This window comes from Molothrus aeneus, chromosome 1, assembly GCF_037042795.1.
Source record: "Molothrus aeneus isolate 106 chromosome 1, BPBGC_Maene_1.0, whole genome shotgun sequence".
Lineage (NCBI taxonomy): Eukaryota > Metazoa > Chordata > Aves > Passeriformes > Icteridae > Molothrus > Molothrus aeneus.
The window spans coordinates 32,573,137-32,596,176 of record NC_089646.1 but is presented as its reverse complement, the minus strand read 5'-3'; the positions used below and the strand labels follow the sequence as shown (position 1 = coordinate 32,596,176).

The 23,040-nt window shown below is 39.7% G+C and overlaps 1 protein-coding gene across 1 annotated transcript in view; it reads left to right on the top strand.

The window, feature by feature from the left end:
• The window catches only part of IGF2BP3 (insulin like growth factor 2 mRNA binding protein 3), a 112,289-nt gene that overhangs the window by 10,987 nt on the left and 78,262 nt on the right, over nucleotides 1-23,040 (top strand). The window contains exon 3 of the mRNA XM_066554555.1: nucleotides 13,414-13,462. Within this exon, the coding sequence (XP_066410652.1) occupies nucleotides 13,414-13,462 (49 nt within the window). The remainder of the gene's footprint in view (nucleotides 1-13,413; nucleotides 13,463-23,040) is intronic.

Below are 23,040 nucleotides of genomic sequence, written 5' to 3'. Positions count from 1 at the left end.
CTACCAATTTTTTCTTGAAAGTAGTCTTGGGAAAACAGTTTGAAGACTTGTCATTAACTGAAGTCTTGAAATGGTAAGGATTGCTCTACCTTTGTGTTTGACTAGCTTTGCTAAAATCACAGAATTTCATTCAGTGGTTGGGTTTTGCCTGCCTCTGTGGCAAATAATGAGCTTATGCATATTGCTTTTCTTCCTGGCCCTTGGGCTCACGTCACCTGATCCACAGAGTTCACCCAGAATGACTGTTACTGGTTTTGCACACGCTAAGCTCAGCATCTTAACGTGAAACTGAGACTTCTGTTCAGATCCAGCACTGCGCGCGTGGTTATTTCAGCCTCCCGCTGTATAGCAGTGCTGTGTTTTGTGCTGGAACACTTCAAAAAATGGTTTTTCAAATCAAAGTTGAAGTTAAGATTAACTTTTTAAGCTAGATTTCCACTGCTGGTGGAAATCACATGTGATTTTGTATTTCAGAAAGCCTCTCTTTAACAGAGTTCTCACTTGTGTCACTGGATGTATCACTTTGGGTGGTACTTTTGGGAGAAAAGGGCAGAAAAAGGAAAAAAAAGGGCAAAGCATGGAAAAGTCTGTCCAAAACTTAACCATGTTTTACCACGATGGAAGCCTGCAAATTCTAGGGGAACAAATGGCATTAGAGCAGTGATAGTTTTCTGGAGGTGGCTGTGGTGTGTCACTTATCTGTTGAGACTGGGGCAAGATAAGGAGAGGTTGGCCTGGTTTGGGGGGCTGATGAGGTGCCCTGATCTCTTTTCCCTCTACCGTTCATCCCTGTGAGCTTCCCTTGCTCTCTGTGTATAATGTGTATGTGGCTGTGAAGTATTAAAGCATGTCTTTGGGGTTTGGAGGGGGAGGCAGTGATTGCTTTGTTTTGGGGTTTTTGATATTCGGTTCTGGTTGGTACTGGTAATTTTGTCTCATTGCATAGTCCAGCTCTAGGCACGAAGCTGGTGCCAGCATCATTTGAAATAAGCTGAATTTTGGGGGGATGATGGTGGGGAGTAAAGAAGATGCACAAGCAGTAGTGTTAGCAAAAAATGGTTAGTAACCTCCAAAGAAGGATGACTTATATCTGTGGTTAAATACCTTACAACACCACAGTCTTCCTTAAGCTTTTTTTTTTTTTTTTTTTTTTTTTTTTTTGCTATTTTAACTTTCTCCAGGTCTTTAAAAAAATGTTCTTAAATCCTCAGTTGCTGGGTATATCTACATCCAGGTAGAAAGGCTGAATTTAGAAGCTTTGAGAGATGTATTTAAACTATGATAAACTGTGCTCTCAGGTAAAAGCAACACAATCTGTTTGTGGGGGCAAGTACCACCTAATTTGGGTATCTCTGTTTATGAATCAGTGCCATGTGATTGTAAAAATAAGATAGTAATTACTGTCTTGTGTGATAATAAGCTTGCACATCTGTATACAAACTAAAGTCAAACTAATTATCTGCTAAATAATTTATTAAATGTGGTCAAAATTATCATCTTTGTTCATATGAACTTTGTTCATAATCTTAATTTAAATACCCAGCAAAATGCCATGTCTTTGAAAACTGCAGCTTACTAAATGTAAATAATCTTAACGTTAATGATGATTAACTTATAAATTATGATTTAACTGGTTAGCTGTAGCATGATATAAGCCTTTTCTCTTCTTTAAGAGTAACTAATCAAAAATTACAATTTTGCTTAGTTTATTGTGAAGTGAACTAAAACAATGTCAATGTTAAATGCTATGTAAAGAGTGTACTTTCCAGTGCAGAAATGTAAATTCTATTTTTTTGTTCTCTGGTCATGGCAGTGTATTCAAATCTACAATGACTGTGAAAAAGTCAGTGCTGTCTGTGAAATTCATCCTCAAAACCTGATGCTATATCCTGTTTTCTGTGAAAAAGAAATTAAAAAAAAAAAGAAATTATTTATAACGTGATAGTATTATCCTATATTTGCTCTATATACCACTACCTAAAGTCAGCGTAGATTTTTTAATAGCATTACTAATGTGGAGGAAATGATTATATATTAATTGTAAAGGTTGCTAAAGAAAATACACTCACACCTCTTATATACAAACAATTTTTCAGAATAACTTCCCTTTGAAAGAAATTGTAGAATTGAAATGTTGCATAATTTAAAGTCAGTGAACAATTGAATTTTAGTTGTTGACTTTTCCAGTTGAACAGAATGAAATGATACTCTAAGGCTTTAATCAAGCCCTGGTATGAAAGCTCAGGGATTACTTTCATATATTATACTATGTAAGCCTGTGTGCACTAATCAAAGCTGCTATGACAAAAGCACAGAAGATTGTTTTGGTAATTCTTAAAAATGAAGTTTAATGCAAGATATAATTAACAGCATTTCTATTAAGTCAATATAAAATATTGCAAACGACTCTTTACACACAATCTGTGATGCTTTAACTATGGCAGTACAAATTATTTACTGTGCCTGAGGATTTACTAGTGTAGATATATGTACCCTGACCAAACCTATTGCTCAAAAAAAAAAAAAAAAAATTGCATGGTTATTACTATATAAATTCACTTAAAATATGTCAGCTAGAGAGCTAAGTTTTTTTCAGTAACCAGTCTTTAGATCACACCTTAATGTATAAAATATTGCTTATGTGTGCAAGGTGTGTCTCTTTAGTTCTATGTACCAGCTGAAGGATGGCACATTCTATTCTTCAAGGGTATAAAAAGGGTATAAAATTCTTCTATGGGAGACTGTGCAGGTCTTCTAAATAACATGTTACATTTTTCTGGAAGTACAGCTATGAAATAATTTCATTTGGTGCTCTTCTCTCCACAAATTTTTTGTGCAAGTGAATAGCATTGAATTTGTAGAGGAGAATTCTTCAGAGAAAATTACTAAAAAAGTGAAAATAGTGTTTGAAAACAATACACCAAATTTGTTTGTCTTTGCAAGTAACAAATAAGAGAATTAAGAAGTAACAGAAATATAGAGGAAACAATGGCATTTAGGAAAGAAATTTCTGCATCTTTTGATAGTCAGCATAAAAATGATGAGTCAAACAGCAGAGTGGTCACTTTTGATGACTTTAGGGTTTTGCCAGGGCAAGCGAAAAGAAGGGAAGTTGTTTGGTGGTGATAGTGCAAACCCTAAGGGTTCTAGCTCTCCTCTGGTGAAGGTGTTATATCTCATCTGATTTAGGTCACTTAATCAGTTTAAGGCCACGTGGAATTGCCATTAGTAAGGGACAGCACTTGAGTGCTCTTCTTGCTGCTATTCCATTAGTTCAACAAGGTGTACTAGGGAAATGAGGGCTAGAGCGTCAAAGTGAGAATTGGTGTCTGTGCACTCTTGGCTACAGCATGCATCAATTTATACTTTAAAAGTTTGTCCTAAATTTGTGTTAATAAGGCTTATTGTACTGAAGCTGTTGAGATAGAAGAACTTAACTTATTTTAAAGATAATGGGAAATGTACAGTAAGCTAGATGTTTCTGATGTAAAACTGGTGGAGTATTCTACTTTTTTTCCTGTTAGTGTCGTCTAGAAGATTTAAAAGAAACAGTTTGTCTTTCCAGCAATTTTAAAATTTTCTTGATTTGCCTTGAGATTGAAAGGTAGAAATTATTTTTAATTTAACAAAAAAAAAAAAAGAAGTTTTGTCATGTGAGCAAATTACCTGCAGGTCATTTTTAGGCTTTGCTGGAACATCAGATGATGAGCATAGTATCTTTCAAATGCTCAATTATCGCATCAGTCTAAGCTGTCCTCTTGTGATGTTGATTAATATATGTATTTCTGAAAAACAGTAGTAAAAATGGAAGCTTCAGTCAGTGCGGATGCAGAGGGAAAGCCATGTGTGCATGTGCACACACACCTCTAGATACTTTGAGTGGCTCTAAACACTGGAAAGAGCCTGAGATCTGTGGCTGTACATTTGGAAGTGTTGATTTGCTCTATGCATTTGTTCATTTTACTTTTGGTGTATTTTGTTCTTTTAAGCAACTAGGACTATTAATATTTTTAGATATTATCATACATACAGTTGCCTAAATGAAGTAGTTTGCCCTTGTTTCTATCCTTTTTTATTGTGGAAGAGACTTGAAAATGTCAGGGAGCCAGTAGGGTAGCTGAAGTTCACATATACACTTAAGAGAAATATTTTCTTAGTCTGGTTTTATTCTAGATATAGCTGGTAAGCTTTTTGAAATGAGATGATGTTTTCAGCAACATGAGTGTTTGTGCTTCCATTTTCTAGACCCGGCAGAAATCTTTGTTTACTGAGATCCTTTTTTAGGAATTGGACATTAATTTGTGTCAGTTTTTGTGGAGTAGCCTGAGAGAGGCAGCGAAGAGGCTTTTCTTTAAAAACTGCATGTGTAGGGTGAAACAGCGAGGTGGTGGTGAAGTGGGATGAGTCCCTCAACTACCCTAATGTCTTGCTCAGTTTAAGTTCTGAGAAATAGCTTGTTCTCATCCTGAGTGTTTTAAATCTGATATTTGATAGCAAAAAAAAAAAAAAAAAGAAAAAGTAGCAAATGCTGAGACTGTGTAAAAGAGGTCTTGCAATTAAATGTTATAAGTGCATAGGAGAGCAACTCTTGCTATTTTGTTTCCCCTCCACTCCCTCCCCTCCCACAACTGAATTTGTTTAATCTGGAGCGTACAGTGAACTCAAATTGAGTACGAACAACTGTAGTTTCACTGGAGTGTGACCTGAAGGAGACCAAAATAGGTTGTGCTCCCTGTCTATCGCTGTGGTGTCAGGAATCTGGGAAGCATTTCCGATGTTCTCTGCACACACAGGCTCGTGGTTGAGCAGTTGGTCTCAGCAGCATGGTGGCTACTGAATTTGTCTACGAGTGCTGCTAATTTTATTTGGATATTTCAGTCTGAGAAGGGTGAATCACTGAGTTATTGTTAGATGAGATCTAATCTGGTGCCATACCTCCCGTACCAAAAAAAAGTTGCCAAAATTTTACATAGTATGTGCTACGTGTTACTTATTTCCATTGGATTTCTTACTGGTTTGCAAACTCTTGCCGAGTAAGAGATGGTAGTAGGGAAGAGGTGCAAAATAAAAACACTGCAAGGCTTTATCCAGCAGCTACTTAGAACAAAGTATCTTGTTGGTGTTTTGATTATTGCAGTCTGGTACCTTTTTTTGCTTCAGAAATGACTCTGAAGTATCCTTCACCCTTCCTTTTTGCTGCTTGGGTTCTTTAAAGGGAGCTGAATTCACTGGAAATTACAAAAAAAAAAGAGAAATAAAAGAATTTTTTTTTTGTAACCTACTGCTCCCTAGCCCCTTGTGTGGCCACATACTGCAGGGGAACATGATACAAATTTCGGTCTGGGGCTGCTTCTTACAGCTGATGTTGATTTTCTTAGCTGGTTCATAATGGAACTAGTGACTGCTCCAAGTGGCAGGGCCCTGTGGGCACTAGGAAAACAGGTGATGGGAGAGAAGAGGCCTTTGGCTATTTTGGTGGCTGAAGAAAACAAGGGGTGGGGAGAAGAAAAGAAAAAGCTGAGTGCAGTGTTCCATTAAGGATATTAAGTAAGCAAAATATTTGTGCATGCTTAGAAATCCTTTTGCTTTTAAAGGTGATTATTTTCAATCCTTTGTGCACCTCATGAGTGTTTTCACTTTTATCTACATCCCAGTTATAGCTGCAAGTTAGTTGTGTGGTGAGAGAATAAATGACAAGTGACCATAACTTGAAAAAGTTTGGTCATCAAAATCAGCTCCATAGTAGAGTTGTTTAAGGAATAGAGACCCCTGCTCAGAGGAAGAGGGAAAGAGAGAATGTGGCATTTAGAAAAAACAACATACACCCTGCCCCACCCCAAAAAGAGGGGGAGGGACCAAAGAAAACTGACCCAACCATAAACGTCACAAGCCACAAAGATGAAAAAAAGCCATTTTTCTGAAGGGCACTAAAACTTCCCGTTAGATTTAAAGCAGTGTTTAATTCTTTACTAAAAAAAAAAAAAATCTTAACAGCCTTTTCTGTTAACAACACTTGAAAAATGAAAGTTTTTTTCTTTTTAATGAGAAATTGCATTAATATGGCAATGGCAGAATCTTCAGAATTTTCTTTTTAAAATGCCTTTATGGTCTGCTCAAGGGCATTCACAAATAATGAATATAAGCTTTTAGTTTAATTAGTGATGTGAAGAATTGTTGGGCTAAAATCCAAAAGCAGATGATAACAGGTGAGAGCTTACTCTCCAGGTAATCCACACAAACACAAGAACTGCAACTGGGCTTACACTGCTTGACGTGCCTGCTTTGCACGATGTGACTTGGATGTGCCCACATAAATCTTCTGGCTGCACTTGTGGAGCTAACAGCTCATTCACAAAGCTGCAGGTTCTTGCAGAGCGTCCAAGTTACTCGTGCAAGGAGAGGGCAGCTGGGTGGGCTGGTGGCTTTGGGTGCTGGCCCCGTGCGCGGCTTTCTGACGGCTGGCCCCAGGCAGAGGTAGTAAACAAACCCCGTGTTTTGCAGGCAGTGGTAGGAAATTTGATCATCAGCACAGAGGGATCTGTGAGGTAATCCAAGAGTCATATTTTCATTCTGAAGGCTGAGATAATGCACCTCTCCGAAGCGGCCGCTTTGCTGGGCTGTACGTGCAAGATGAAAAGGGAAAAGTGTAGTTAGAAGCCAACTATTATGTCTTGCATGAGCTTTGGGAAAAAATTTTCTTTGTCTAAATTTTATGGAAAATCCTTATTCTGTGCAGTAGTATAGACTGCTTTTAAATCTGGGTCTGGGATTAAATAAGTCAACACAAAGAGAAGTATTGCTGCAGTTTCCCTGTGGCTTAGCCAAGTTTTGTCCGCTTGAATTGCTGAATTGGGTCTGAAACTGGAGCAATAACATTTCCTCTTCAAGTATTGTGCTGACCAGATCAGTGTTTAGAAATGAAAAGTGGTGATGTTTCTTAACAAGTCAGTATTTGAAACACTTCTCCTTTCTTCTGCTAGGTAAGTTGAAGATGAGCTGGCTGTTTCACAAGCTAACAGCTTGATTTGAAAAAATGTAGTAATAGTGCCATCAGGGTGCCTTGTAATATATACTAGAAATTAGATACCTTTTAATATAAGTGATATAAACACCTCTGTTTATCAGTTAACTGAACCTGAGTTTGTTTTTGAAAGAAATTCAGAGTACCTTCATTTTAGGTGGGAAGTGTGATCATTTGGTTTTGTATTAGTCAGAACTACTTTTTAGGAAAAAGCACGTTGAGATATCTAACTGCATGAGTATATGCATACAAAATTTTATAGATAAAGATGGCTTAGAATGTCCATTCAATAAGCTTTATTTGAATGGACTTACTGCTGTTTGTGAGGTACTTTCAGGAATGAAATGTGAACAATTTAGAGTGAAAAGATTGCTTAAGTCCAAGAAATTTCAGTGTGAAGAGTGGAGCAGGCAGAGACTGCAGCACTTCTTGCAGGACAAGCCACTCCAGTGGCTCAGTCTGTGTCATTACTTCCATTTACCATAAAGAAAATAATGACAATTCCCCCTCCCACACCCTGTAACTAGAAAACTACTGCTTTTTCCCCCAGCCACACTGATCTGAATTGAGAGTTAAGGATTATTTATTTTGTCCTGTAAACTTGGCTGCTTTTTTTTTTCCTTTCATCCCACTAGAAGAGTGTTAAAAACACTGATTCACTCTGTTGTGCCCAAGCATCAGCTACTTGAAGCAACCTGAGGGGGAGAAACTAATGTACTCTGTGTGGGGGTAGCTTTTGTGTGGGATTTTCCCTGCCTGTTTTTATTTTGCTGGCTGCAGAGTAAACAGTAAGACACCTCTTTCCCTTTCCCTATAAATCCAGTTGATTATCAGCAGTTTTCCATTTGGCTAGAAGAGTTGCTAACTTTGTTTCTGTGGCTGTTCCTGTCAGGACTTTTCATACAGAACTCATTTCTTACCGTATGGCGTTACCCACACTCCATAGAAGGTCTTTTGCTGTGTGGTGTTTTTTTAACATTTCATCTCCAGCTGTCTATGTTCAGTTCGGGTTGTCAGTGAAGTAAGGCTGAGAACTGACAATTTTTGTCTTCCTGCCATTCTTTGGAGCTCAGGGACAAGAGGGGTTGTTTTGGTGAGTGGGTTTGCAGTGGCATCACGTGTAGCTGTCAGAGCTGGGGCACCACAACCTGGGAGGCAGCACTGGGGGTGCCAGCACTTGGTGCTGTGGGTATTGGCACGCTCTGCACCTGTGCCAAGACTTGTTCCAGGTAACCAGCATGGTTACAGACCTAGAACACAGGAAATGAACAAGCATTTGCTCTTCGCATGCTCTTAAGAGTGGCAAAGGTAGACCATTTGCTTTCTATCCCATAGGTATTGAGTTCAAACAGTTGAATGGACTAAGATTGTCAATGTTCACTTGATCTGCTTTCAAACATGTTTAAGTCTTTTTCCATAGGCTCTTGTTTAAAAGGAGTATATTTGTGCTCTGTGGGTCTAAGGCATTAATGTTGTGTGTAGTTCGTATGGCTGCTGAAATAAGAGACTATTAAGTGGTGTTATTGTCAAGAAATGGGAATCAAGGAGTAGGAGGCAGCATGTCTCTGGGGGGAGGGAGGATGGTGAGAATGGGTCTGGTGAGAGTGTAGGTACAACCATGTGGAAGTGCAGTCACTTTGATACTTGCATTTGTTTCCCTATGAAATTTGTTTCCCTCTGTAAAATTTTCACACATCTATGAGATACAAAAAAAAAATGGACTGTGAGCAAAAGCATGATACTTTATTGTTTTTTGCTTTATAATTGTTTATCTTCTCTTATTTAAAATTATTTTCCCCTGTATGGAGGTGCAATCTGATGTGATTTGCCTTTGCTAAGTGTCCTATAAAATATAGAGTGAGATTGTATTAGTGAAAGTGTACAGTGAGACTTAATACAGGGATGCAAAAATAGACAATTTTGTTACCCTTTTAACTTAAGGGGAACTTGATCTATTGAAGGAAAAAATCCTGGTGTATATATTGAGGGCAGAGAGAGAATGAAAGGGTATATGTAAAAGTGAAGAAGAAAAGCCACAATTTCAACATTTTCTTTCTCCCACCACCCTCTTCCTAAGACATATTTAGTATTGTTTCATATGTATGGAGGATTCTTGTGGGCTGGGAGCACTGAGTGTCCCTGTGCATGTTTGTTCTGAGTATTGATGTAAGAGAGGTGACCCCTTCAGAGATCACTAAAATGGCTTTTAGTAAATTATCCATCTTTATGGCACTTTGCCCTTTCCGTCTCTGTGCACACGTGTAGCACAAATATGCTGATTTTGCCTGGTGAAGGGGCACAGTGGTGGCTGCCTGTTTCACTTGCTTTCACTATTGCAGAGATATTTGTGTCCCCCAAATACAAAGCTCCAGAAGAAATATGTTGGCAAATGGTTGTCAGCAGTGGCTTAAAGTAACTGAATTCTCTTACCTGGATAGTATCTGAAAAGAAGAATCAGAATGTTTGCAATCCTCTTAAGGGAAGTAAATTATTGCCAAACAATTGCTTATGGAGTAACCTTGTACAGAAACCAGAGAAGTCTCTTCTTACCCAAAACACTTTTTATTTAGGTATCTTTGAAAAAGAGAAATGAGTGGGAATACCTGTTCACATGCTGTGAACATAAGTAGCTTTCCAAAACCTTAGTATTATACAGAGCATAAACCTAATTTGCCCAGACTTTTTTTTTTCAGTTGACATCTATTTGCAATGCCTGTTTAGAATGGGAGAAATGAATTAAGAAATCTGCTTAAACTGGAAAAAGTGCATACACAAGGCTTACGTGAGTTACATTGATGAGAGGTGCTGGCAGGGTTTTACTAAGAATTTCAGACTAGATGGGCAAAATATTAAATGAAACTAGTGTAATAAAATAGCTTCATGGGATGAGAAAGGACTGGTTTTTGTTTTACCCACTTGGTGTGAGTGCAAGTAGTCATAAAGTAACAAAACTTGAGATGATTTCAAAGCAGAATATAACAAAACCCTCTGCAGAGTTCTGCTGCCTGGGATAAAAAAAGCTATAGGATCTTTGCATATTTCTACTTTGCTGAAGAAAACAGGGTCATGCAGAAGATGGAAAGCATCCTGGAAGAGCTAACTGCCTGAGATGGGAGTGTTTTTCCAGGAAGATACTCTATACTTTTTCCTTTCCCCACCTATTGTGTGGGCTTCTGACCCCGTGCAAAAGAGTGCTTGCAGAAGTCAGAACGCTTCCTCGCATCCTCGTGGAAGCTGCTGCTGCTGCTTCCGTAAAATTCAGTCAGGATTTGCCAGCTGCGCCCCTTACCCTCTGCTACGCTTTTGCATTCCGTTTGGGATTTTTCCCGAGGAGTTTGAGAGCCGGTTTGTCTGCGGGCTCGCAGGCGAGCAGCAGAGCGAGTGCCTGCGGAATCTCTCGCATCCCTCGTGCTGCCGTGCCCGGGAGAAAGCGGGAGGAGCGATCTCCGGGCGGGAGCTGCGTCCGCACCTCCTGGCTCCACGTGGGAGATGGGAGCTCTCTGCTCGCTGCTTCTTCTGCTCCTGCGAGCACAAAGACTGCTCGGTCCTTTCTAGCTCTCCTTCCTGTGTATAGAGGTACAAGCTTGGTGGACTTGTAGGCACTCTTAAGGAATATATTAGGACTTCTTAGAGAGGGGCTAATAGCAAATGAAATGACAAAATCTCAAGTGTGACCATAATCTCTTATGATGCTTCTGTGTGATTCCTCTCTCAGCCATGCAGAGCTTTATTCAATTATATTTTTTCTCCATGGCTAATTGTGATACAGAAATAATGAAAAAAAAATTCACATGCATCAGTAAACACCAGATTTCAAACTTGTGCACTAGGTGACAAGTTAAAATTACTTGCAGCCAAGAAACTGATGAAGGTACAAATAGCTACAAATTAAATGGTGTGTTTATAGCTATTCCTGTACTTTTGAAGTGACCTTTCAGTTTTGTACAATAGGTGTCTCACTATTGCCATAAATTGAGGTGCACAACAGGACTGTACCTGTTTTGTACTTAGCTTGCCATTTTCTTTTGCTGTTTGTGAATGTGGCAGGGGAACTAGTAATTTTAAGGTGGCATTTCTTCCTTGCTTGTCTCCTTTCTTTCTCCTTTTCAGAATGTTCAAGTTATTTCTGTGCTACAAATGTTGGCTGGCTAGTTTTAAATTGTATCAAACTTTTTCAGTCCCTTGAAACCACAAGGGGAAGGAAAAAGCCCAGTGCCAAACCTTGTGCTAGTCCTCAGCATTAGATGATTAAAAGCACAGATTGCATTTTTTGGGCCCATCTTTCGGGTGTTGAGCAGTAGAAAATATTTTCAGAAGGATTTCCTTCTGAAATGAGATGTGAGGTGGTAGTTTTGTTAAACTTGTATAAGTATTTCTGGAAAGGATTTCCTCCCCTCCAGCCCCCTTCTCACCAGTGGATGTTCCCTGTTCAGTGGGAGCATTGGTGGCCAAACTTGGGTGGTGGGGCTGGGGTGAGCCCTGCCATTGGTATGGGGGCTGTTGGGCTTGGATCCTTCTGTGAATGGTGCTCCTTGCTATGGAACTCATGAATTTTAATTTGAATCTACCAGTCTGAGAGTAATGGCACAACAAGGTTTGAAGCACATTGGATAGTGTATTGGCTGCCAATTTTGTGGTTTGGGGTTTTGCTGTATTAAAATTGCCCAGTATTTTTAATGTTGTATGAACATCCCCTTTTATGTTCTACCTCAGGACCCAACTTCCAAGTTCCAGGTTGCCCTGTGAGATAATTTTGTTGTTTCAGAGCAGTGTACCACTACTTTAGGGTGACTGTATTGCAGCAGTATCACTAGCTGAGATGGTGGTCTGAGGGAAACTTTGCAGGCTTCAAGGAAATTTTCTGCTCTCTCTATTACAGTGAAGCAGTTCCTGACTTTCCCTGCTTTACTGAAAATGAAACCTTAACAGGGTTGTGTGTGGTTTGGGTTTTTGTTCTCCCTTCCTTGCCTATTTATATGATCAAATGCTGAAATCTGCTCCTACTTGCTTGAGAGGGAGTGAAAACAGCTGAGAAATGCTACAAAACTAAGGCCTGATTCTGTTTTCTGGCCAAATCATGTTTGTTGCTTGATCCATGGTCGCTGTAGTGTTGGGGATGACACCTCCACAGGAGGAGCAGTTTGGGCAAGTGGCTTTGTGCTGTAACCTCTGCTTGTGCCTTGAACAAACGCTGTAGGGAAGAGCATTTTAAGATGTAAAACACTCACTGCAGGCCTGGGTAGGTGGTGGTGTTAGGGAAAGGAGTGTATTTTAAAAGGATTTGGGGGCGAAAAGGAAAGCTTTTGATTTTATTGCTAGACAGGAACATCTCTAAAACTTGTTTTGCTTGAAGACTTCACTGACTTGTATAAATTTAACTGTTATTAAAAAATCCTTAAAATGTTAATCATTTTTTTTCTGAGAGAGGCCCTTATTAAAAGCAATTAATTTGTGAGGTAGAACTTAATGTTTGAACACAAGACACTTATTTTAGCTGCTTTGGTGTACCAAAATGCAGTTGAGACCTTTGAAGTCTTGACTGCTCTCTCTTGTCCCTTCCCCAGAGCTCCCCAGGATGGTCAGTCTGACCCTACTCGCTCAACATACCTGAGCCTAGCCGAAACTGTGTTAATCTACACATTCTTGTAAATCCCAAGGGGTTTGTGGCATCTCTGGCATTTATTTGTTCTCTCACTTTGGGGGAAGGGAGAAGACAAAGGACTTGGCTGTGAAGGCAGCCAGCACACTGGCTTTGCAGCAGCACTTCAAAGTGAATGTTTTGTTTAGTAGATAAGTGAAAACTGATGTAAATTTGGGGTGAAGATACAATAAATTTACTGATTCTTGCCCTTTCTTCCTAATAAGGGATGAAGAGTGTTAATCATGTAAATATTAGAAAATAGTCCATCATTAATATTAAACCAATGTATTTATTCAAATTTATATTTCTTACCTTGAAGGATTGTAACATTGTGATGTATTGTCTTGTTGAATTATAAAAAACAAAATAATAACAAAAAACTCTTAAAGTCTGTAAAGGAGAACCCAGTACAAATACATGGGATCATAGCACCCATTTATAACAGAGAATTAGATACTGAAGGCCTTAAAGCTAAAATAGAAATACTCTTCAGGAAAAGTGGAGGCTTCATGAAATGTAACAGCTGTCAAATGTGTAACAAGTATTTCTGTAACAGTTCTTTGGACTTGAAATGGTTTTGACCTGACATTCCCCCCTCGGCGATCTGTTGGTTTTTTTGAATTCTGCATTTGGTTTTGCCCCTTTTAGTATGACAGATGCTAAAATGTATGACACTGCTATGTATAATCTATCTTGCAATAATGTTTTCTCTGGGTTTTTTTTAAAACTATTTTCTTTAATTTATCTGCAGGAGTCGGAAGCTTCAGATCAGGAATATCCCGCCTCACTTGCAGTGGGAGGTAGGAAGTTACTTAAAAAAAAAATTTATTTTTGCTTAAAAACTATGCTTCTGTTTCTCTCTTTATCCACAGGACTTTTCCCCTTCCCCCACCTTTCACTTGCTTTGCACACACCACCCATTCTGTTCTGGGGAAAAATCCTTTGGAAGAGGGAACAATAGAGCCTTCTAAGCAATTCAGATAACTGCCTTCATTTCTGTTTTCCAAGTTAACCATAAAAAATGTTGAAATGGATTCCTTGGTGAATGCTGACTTCCTGATGCAGTCACTCTCTTAGACTGAAAGCTCGTCCATTTTGGACCTTGCTGGTGTTTGGTGTATGAGTTCAGCAAACTTAATAAAAGTTCTTATTTAAATACTTGGTCAAAAACTTTTACAGAAGCAGAAATTTAGGTCTGGTCCTTCTTTGGGTGTGGGTTTTTTGGGGGGCTTTTATTTTCCTTGCTCCTCTGTATTGGTGGCATTATGGCAAATTTTTTGTTCACAGTATTCTGATTATTGGCTCTCACCAGTATAATATGTACTTGCTATTTACACTCCACAAATAGTGTTCTAATTTTTGCAGTAGATTGCCAACTGTGAGAACAGATAAATAAGTTTTCTTTACTGTTTTTCTGCCTTGTATATGTCTAAAATATTTTTTCATGTTTTGTTAGTGTTAAGTCATCCTCCTGCCTGAGGGAATTGAGAGGGGTGGTGGTTTTTGGGGATAAAGCTCTGGTAGCATTGTTCTCCAGCGGGCTTGGTCTGTTGCCTTCATCTGACTTTCCATCTGCAGCTACTTCTTTGTTTGCACTGCCTGATTGCCTCCTAGCTTTGAAGGGAAATGGAGGCACTGGTCTGTTGAACCAAGGCTGTCACCCACAGGGTCTCTGTCAGGTATCACACCCCCTCTCACTGCTCCCGCCTGCCTTTCTGGTGCCAGCTGTCCATTGAGCTTTTCCTCTGCACCTCCCAAGCCTTGCATACTCCTCAGCTTAACAGTATCCACTTGATATCTCTTATTCCAATTTCATAACTGTTTTTTTATGTCAAACTTCTGGGAAGCATAGTAATAGAGATGGTTGAGGCTGACTAATTTGAAAATTAACTTATTTTTTGGTACAAAATTCCTCTGAGGATTTTGTGTAGGAATAGTAAGTATCAGAGCAGAGGCATACAACTCAGAGATGTGAATAAACAGATGTTTAACAGAAGTGCTGTTGAGCAGAGTACTTAAAAATGCTTCTACCTGCTCATGACTCCTTACACATGTAGCTGATACTGCTTGTATATTATGGGTATCTACCTTGTTTCCCATTTGATTTCTGACTTAAATGATCCCTCTTCTCTGTTGTTGCAGTTTCTGTAGTGACATCTGGTCTCAGACAGGTATTTTCTCTGCCCATCTTTTTAAAAACACTTTGTCTTCCTAAAGTTCCTAAGGAAGAGTCAAAATTGTCCCTGTTAAAATCATCTCAGCATTGCCTACATGCTCTAAAGTTATTTTTACAGACCTGACCCTTTGAGCACAGAATTTATAGACCTAAAAGTTTCTACAATACTTTTTTGCATTCTCCTGCAACACCAGAGTTGCCTGGCAAGTCCAGTTTGTCCAGTAACTTCCTAAAGCTTTTCTTTGTAAGTGCTGGTGGTCTGGCACCTCTGCACTCAAGCAGGTAAGCTTTGTCTGTCCTTAAAACAGTGCTGATAAAGTACAGTGACTGGTGATTTAATTCATCAGAGAATTGTCTTATGTCAGTTTACCCTGGGTTCTGGTATCTTTTTTTTGGTGTTCAAATCCTTGAAAAAACTTCCCTTGAACTCTGTAAGAAGGTTTTTGATGATTCCCCCTTAAAACAAGTCTTTCTTAGTGGGGAGAGTAGAAATGTGTGTGTTCAGAGAGGTATTTATATTGAAGCAATGTTCTTGCAGAATACTTTCTGAGTGGATGGTATGTGAGTGTGCATGTGTAGCAGCTGGAGTGATTTTACTTAGATTGTGTTTTATAGTCCCTCTGTGCCAATTCGCTTGCCTCATCACTCCTTTGTTAATTGCTTGAATCAAGACTGATTTCTAATAGGTGTGAAATCCTAAAACCAGAGCAAAACAACTGATGAAAGAGGTCTTTAGGTTAGTTAGTCCAGCCCTCATGTATGTTCCAGATTGAAATACAAAACACACTTTGTACTCTGCAACACCTTTCCTTTTACTGTGACACAGGATATGTGAAAAGAACAGCAGATTAATGTTCCTGTGAACTGTTTTACCCCTGGTATAGCCATTATTCCAAAGGTTCTGGTGCCATTCTTTGCAAAAGCTGTAGTAACTATCTTGTTTTCATTTTTTTTTCTTTATTAAAACAAGCTCTTTATAAAAAGCCCATGGGAGTGTCCCTACAAGTCAGTGTGCTTGCCTCTGGTTCAGTGATTCATGTTCTTGCTGCCAAGGTGTCACACAGTGGTCCCTGTATGCCTTGGGCCATGTGGGACTGGGACCAGTGAGGACCTCTGTGCACAGAGATGGCTCTTGGCTCGTAACAAAACACCCACAGGGCCCTCTTGTAAGGAAGGCATCTATAACATTCTTAAATACAGCTCATCTGGAACAGAGTTTGGTAGCAGCTCCCACTTCTGAGCACCACAAATGAGTTTTGCCTCCTGGTTTCCAAGACCAGAAAATTTTTCAGGGAATATTGAAGGTTAATTTGAACTGAGAAGGTTTTGAGATCCATCACCTGAAGAAGGTGCCTCACTGTTGATATAGGTCCTTTGTTCTCCATGTAGGTAGAAGCTGGCTTTTGAGATTAGTGAAATGTTGAAGTAAATCTGTTTCTAGTGAAAACCTAGAAACCATTCCACTGGTGTACCCTCTTATCTTTCTAAGAGATATGCATGTCTATCTAGTAAAATTTAATGCCATTAGTAGAAGAGAAGAGAGAAATCATTTAGTGATAAGGAAATTTTGACTTCCCCCTGGATGTAACTGTGTGCCCTGAAAACTCATGGTAAGACACTTGTTCCGCAGTTATTCCATATAGATTGGGAAACAGTGAGTATAAATGGCCACAGAGTAACAGGCATTTATTAGCAGGATTTGTCAGGAATGAAGTCTTGAAATTCAGAGTAGCTATTTGCTTTTCTGAGTGTCCCTTTTGACAAAAGTATTCCAACTAGTGTTCTCCTTCATGTAGGTTGCCATTACTGATTAAAATATGACTCTTAAAGCAGCCATAGCAATTGGGCTTGTTTCCTCTGTGTTATGTAAGACCTCACTATGCACTTATCAGACCATCATGGTATAAGCAAAAAAGGTAAGATAACCCTTTTAGACCATATTCAGAGCTAAGTGGTGGAGAAAAGGGCAGATAATGAACTGCTATAATCTGCTGAGTTACTACTTTGAAGCAAAACTGTAAGGTTGCTATCCTGAAGAGCTCACTTGAAAAGTGCAGCTGTAAAAGATAAAATTCTAATTTATTCCAAGTCATTCAAGGTTAAGTTTTTACAAAACGTGTCTGGTAATTAATTTGAACTTCACAAGATTTTTGGCAAGGTTCTGTAGGTTTCTGAATGTGTGGGTTGGGTACTCCTTGCCCAGATAGGAGAAACTGGAGGTGGAGGGAAGACAGCATCTCTGTATGAGCTAAGAAAATGTAGAAATTGCCTTAGACTGTAGTTGGGGTCTGGATTGATAAAGGATTAGCCAGGGTCAAGTTTCTACTCATCCATGAATTCACTTGCATCTTGCCCCTACCCTCACTGGGCTGTCTCTGAGGATTCTGGATCAGTGACTGGTTCCATAGAAGCATCATGACTTCTGCATGCATAATCTTCCTTTTCTGCTGCTTACATATAATTTGCCTATAGAGGTTATTGTATCCATAATTTGTAATTTGGAGAACTCATGCATGATCAGATCTTATTGTTTAAATAAGTCCTTTTATCTTGTTGCAAAGTCTGTTTTGTGAAGCAAACTGTCAAACAGTTAGTGCATCACTTTTAGTGGTAATATGTGGGTAGTAGCAGTGTAATATGTAGTAGTAGTACTCTTCCCCTTTTTTGTCCTCATTTTTGAAATACAGAGCCCAGACTGATGCTAAGAATCATGACCAGTGAAGGATTTGGAAAACCCTTGTTTCCTATTCTCCACATATACCAGTCTTATCTCTTACTCACTGGAAACAAGTACCCTGGCTCTGTTGTTGCTGCAGAAAAGTAAATAGATCTCTTTTTAGTCTTTCCTGAACTGCAGTCTGTAGCTGATTTGACTCCTAATTTGTAATGGTGAGTACTCTCTCTCTTAGCTTGTATGTGTTCGGCACTGGAGGTGTATTTGCAAGACAAAATTATAGGCCCTCTGGAAGGGGAAATATAGAGGTATGGTGATTTAAAACTGAAGTACCTAGAGTTTGTTTCTGGTGTAATGCAATGGGGATTCAAGCAGAGTTCTGAGAAGGAGCTGCACAATGCCAACCCCTTTTATCTCTCTTTTAAAACATTTTAAAACTAACATCTATGGGTGTAGAAGATGCTTCGAGAGATTTTCTCTCCAAATATTTTTTCCATGTTTAGTGAATAAAACACTAGAGAACAGACTTTCAGGACACAGATGGTGCCAGAAATGGCACTTGCTGGCTCAGCAGGAAGGTAGCTGTTGAAGAGTTCCCACTTATCTTCTGTGGGCTTATTTCCTTATCGGTTTGGATGAAGCAGATAAACAGATAGTGTTGATGAACTTGGTAACAAAAAAGGTAGACTAAAAGCCGAGCCTGTGAAGTGTGAACCTGTTGAGTGAGCAAAGAAAGCAGGAAAAATGCTGTGGATGTGTATTCCTAGCTTTGCTGTGAGACTTGCAGGTTGCTTTCGGGGACAGAAATGTGTGGGAAGGAAGGTCTGATTTAGCTCTTCTGAAAGCAAAAGAATGTTACTAAAGAGGATTTGCTTTTCCTCACTTTTTCATGGAAATGAAAAATGAAGTCTCATAGTTATGTTGAGACCTCCAATGTTTCAGATTCCCCAAGCAGAAGTAGTAATGGAGAAGAATTTCTAGAGCTGCAAAGTGAGTCCGGGTTCCACTTCGAGATTTCCGACCGTGCGAGGAAGGTGGAGATGTCTCAAACCTATCTGCATATTTTGTAAGACGACTTTGAGTATCACTAAAAGAATAGAGACTGATTCTCACTGGGCAAATGTTTGTAAGCCTTACAGTGCACTGAGTAACTGTCCTGAGGATCTGTAGTAGCTTGTATTGCTGCTTTGAATAAAGCAGCTAAGCTCTGTGGGGTCACTGCATCTCTTCAGAGTTGCAGTGTAGAAACTAATCGTCATGAGCTGTGCCTTAAGATGCAGGGTATGAAGAGGACAGGTGGGGATCTTGTGGATTTAAGGAAAAGAAAACCAATGAAATTATAGCAATTAAGAATAAGTTATGATTATACAAAGCAGATATTTCTCATAAAACCAAGATGTAAATGGGAGATGCAGGAATGAGCTGTAAGTAAAATGAAAAGAACTCTAGAAGCAGGGTGACTCAACACTAAAGATGTATACAATATATCGAAGTAGGGTCTCACCTCAAGCTTCCTCTAAGAATCCTGACTTGATGTAGTGCTATAAAAATAATGTTTAGCTATAAAAACGCTAGTAGAAAGCTAAGCATGCACAAATCTGCTGCTGCCTGCTAGGTCTGGGAATCCCTGGTAGGGATCTTTGAGAAGGAAACAGAAAACAGTGTGCTACAGCATGCACTAAGCTGTATTTCTTGTCAATTGCTACTTGTCCTACTCAGCAGGTGAATGGAGAACATGTTATTCTGCTCTCTGCAGCAGTCTTTTGCATATTGGAAAATCTATGATGCTTTGGGAGGGTTAAGGAGGGAGTTTAAGTTATTTCAACTTCTTCTCAAGACTCTTATTTCTAGACTATTGATTGTTGTGAAGTCTCTTACCTGGGAATGTCCCATGAAGCTTCTCCAGAGTAATTTCTGTAGTTTAGGATTGCTTTGAGCTCTTGGCACCAGGTATATTGTCACTCCATTTCAGCTTTGTGCCATCTTCAAATTTAGTGAGCAGAAACCTGGTATAACACTGGATGGTGTATTCCCTGCAAACCCTGTGAAATTGAGCCTTTTAGTTTGACAGTGGGCTGGTAATGACTGTTACCTGACAGGGATCCCAAGGTCAGCCTCTCACCTGCTGTTGTACTGTTGTCAGTGCTTGCCTTATGAGCTTGTTGTACAGGGGAGTGTCAAAAGCCTTTGGAAGGGAGATTCCCTTCCTTTCCCTGATGAATTCTCTTAGAATGAGAAACTGGAGGTATTTATCAAGAATTATGTACATCAAACAAAATTTGAATCTCGATCACATGCTTCATTTGATTCCTGACTATAGGATAGAGGACAGAGTAGCTTCTGGGGCAGTGCAGATCCTCAGAAAGGCACTGCTTCCTCCTGGGCTTGGATCTATACCCAAGGGAGCATGGGGCGCAGTCTTTGCTTCTCCTCTGACAAGAAGAAAAGAGAGGGTGATCATCTTTTCTTTCTTATCTGACCTGGGACACACACTCTGAATTAACTGCTTTTTCTGATCCACATATATTTCCCATTATCTGGCTGGACTTGGCTGCAGGTGAGGCAATCTGATACATGAAAGTGACCATGGCAGACCACCCAGTTTTCACTTCAGATGACATACTGGCTTATGTTGGGATTTTAATTGCCTGGCTTAATTGTAGAAGGTGATATTTACAGGTATATGTGAGGTAATCAACACCACTTGCAGGTGTTTAAAATACAGTGAGGGAGTGGAGGTCCTGGGATAAATATGCAATTAGCATACTTCTCACTTAGGTTGATTTATTCATACGGATGTGTTGGTTACAGCACTGCTGATAATTGTCATACAATTGTTATTAACAAGGGGAAAAATCCAGTGAGGAAAGCTAATTTTCTTTGAGATTTGGGCTACAGCATTTTTTTATTTAAATCAGAGTCCTACTAAAAACAGCTGATAGTGATACTTTCCTCAAACATATGCCCCTCTGTAAGACTTACTGTCCTAGAAGTCCCTAATGAAGGTATTTTGTTGTTCTTCTATTATAGTTGTAGGCTTAGAAAAGTCACGTTGCATTAGTTAACACAAAGGTTTCTCTAGGAAACTTGTATTTTAGTAGCTTAAGTAGTGAGTAAAGAAGTTAAAGGTGAGGTCAGGGCTCTGTTGCACTAAGCACCTAGAAGACATGGAAGGTGATCTTCCAACCAGAGGAACTAGACATAATGTTAAAACCCTGCTTCAGAGAAATCAGAAGACTCATGGGCTCAGAGCTGGTTGACTGACCTAATTCAGAGGGTGTGCAAGTTGCTCTTCTTACTCCAGGTGGCCCAGGTAATTAAGCCAAAAGAAGAGGAAGTAGAAGATTTTGGGCTGTGCTGCAGGAAATGTGGTGTTGGGTGGATGTTCAGGAAGCCATAGGACTCATATGGCAGACACAAGCTGATTTGGCTGAGCAAGTTTTAAACTGTGCCTTGAGGTGTCTCAGCTTTTTGACCATGATCTTCAGCCAGATGAATAGTAAGTTGCAGTGACTTTGGAGCAAGGTTTGTGAGATGCTGTGGAGAGGACAAGGACTGGAGAAAAGCTTCCACTTGGACCTGAGACTTTTAAGCTGGGCCACACAACTTTGTGACTCAGTGAGTTGTCTACGTATCTGTTTTAGGAGTGTAAACTGCTTTTGGTTGTGATGGGCTCTAATTGTCAAAACACAGCAAACTGGTGAGTTTTAAGTGTTAAATTCCAGCTAATATGTGCATAATATTTGTCTTTTGAGACTGCTTTTGTAGCCTGTTCTTACTAGTCTTACTTCCCTTTCAGAATTCAATGCTAGAAATAGCCAAGTGAAGGGTATAGAAAAAGGAAGAAATGTTTCAGTGCAACTGTTTGACCAAAAACTCTCCCCCCATCAGAATTTGCTCCATTGTCCTGTGACTCAGATGAGAAAGTCTGCTCTCATTACTGGTTTTTAGTCTTTTGTGATAAAGGAAATGGCAACTTGTAATCTTTTAACTTTTCAGAAGTGTTCTAATACCTAAAACAGCTCTTAGTGTGCAAGAATTTTGGCATTGTCACCGTAGGGTTGCTTGGCACTGTTAAAACAATGTGTCGCTCACAAGCCTAAAATAATAGTTACTTGTTTACCCTGTCACTAACAGTGATCCCAAAACTTGAGAAATCTTAACAGACATACAAAATTTTCTTGGTTCAAAACTTTTTGGGAAAGCAGCCACCAATCCTTCCTTTTTGTTTGCAGTTCTAGAAAGGTGTCAGTGAAGACCTTTGTTCAAGGACTCAGTTGTAAAGGTGTTGCACTCCTTAGCAATAATTTCTGCTTGGGGAGTCACTTTAATCATGATGCAACCCTATTATCCAGCATTGTGACATGTTTGTTCTGAGAATTACAAAGCCATTCAGGTTGAAAGGGGTCTCAGGAGGTCTACAGCCAAACTTTCTGCTCAAATCAGCACTCTGTATTGAATTCAAGCCACGTTGCTTAAGGATTTGTCCCCTCTAGGAGATCTCTAGGAATGCACTTCCTGTAACCTCTCTGGGTGACCAGTTCAAAGGATTAATTATCCTATTGGTGAGAATTATTTTCCTTGTACCTGGTGAGGACATCTGTTGTGCTAGCTTGAACCTGGTGTCTCCTGCTCTCCCACCCTCCACTGCTGTGGAGAGCTTGGGTCTGTCTTCTCAGTGACCTCTGGGGCAGGCTGCTGCTATGCTGTCCCCAAAGCTGTCCATTTTTGGGCTCAACATGCCCATTTTCCTCAGCTTTTCCTTGACTGGAGAGGTGTTCCAGTCTCCAGTCACCTTGGTGGCCCTTCACTAAATTCTTTCCAGGTTCTCAATGGGTTTCTTGTACTGGAGGTCCCAAAACTGGATGAAGTTTTTTCCTGTGAGTGGTTATCCCCTTTTACTCAGTATTCATTAAGTTTACTCCATCCATTGCCTGTGTTCTTGTTAATGCAGGATGTTTTTGACCTCCTCTGCTGCCAGGTCACAGACACTTGTTTCTCCCCTCCAGGTAGGAAGTGGCCAGGTAGGGTGCCATCCTCTGAGCCCTAATGTTACTTAGTACAGCATCATTAATGGAATTTGGGCTGGATGTAGAACCTCTGCAAGCCTGTCACCTGTATATAGAGCAGGGAAACCTGTCTGGGAATGGTGTTGCATCTCTGCAGATAGATCTTGGATGTTGTATGCCATTGTTGGATAAATTTCCTTAAACACAATGATAAATTAAGCCATTGTTCAAACTACCCTTAAGTGAGGCAGCCTGGAAATCAAGTGAGTAGGACCACCACAGTGCTGGGAAGAGCTGCATTTCACAGGTAATCACATGATCTTTGCCACTGGTACTCCAACAGCATAAACCCCAAACTGCCAAGGAACTGCTTGGTGAAAATTGTAGCTTGCAACCTCATAGCAAAAGTCTCAAAGTATGTTTTTGGTCCACAAAGTAATATACTTTTTTAATAAGAAAAATGTACTTATCCCTGTCAAAGCTATTGACATAGTTTTCTTTGTCTTTCTCATGGAAATG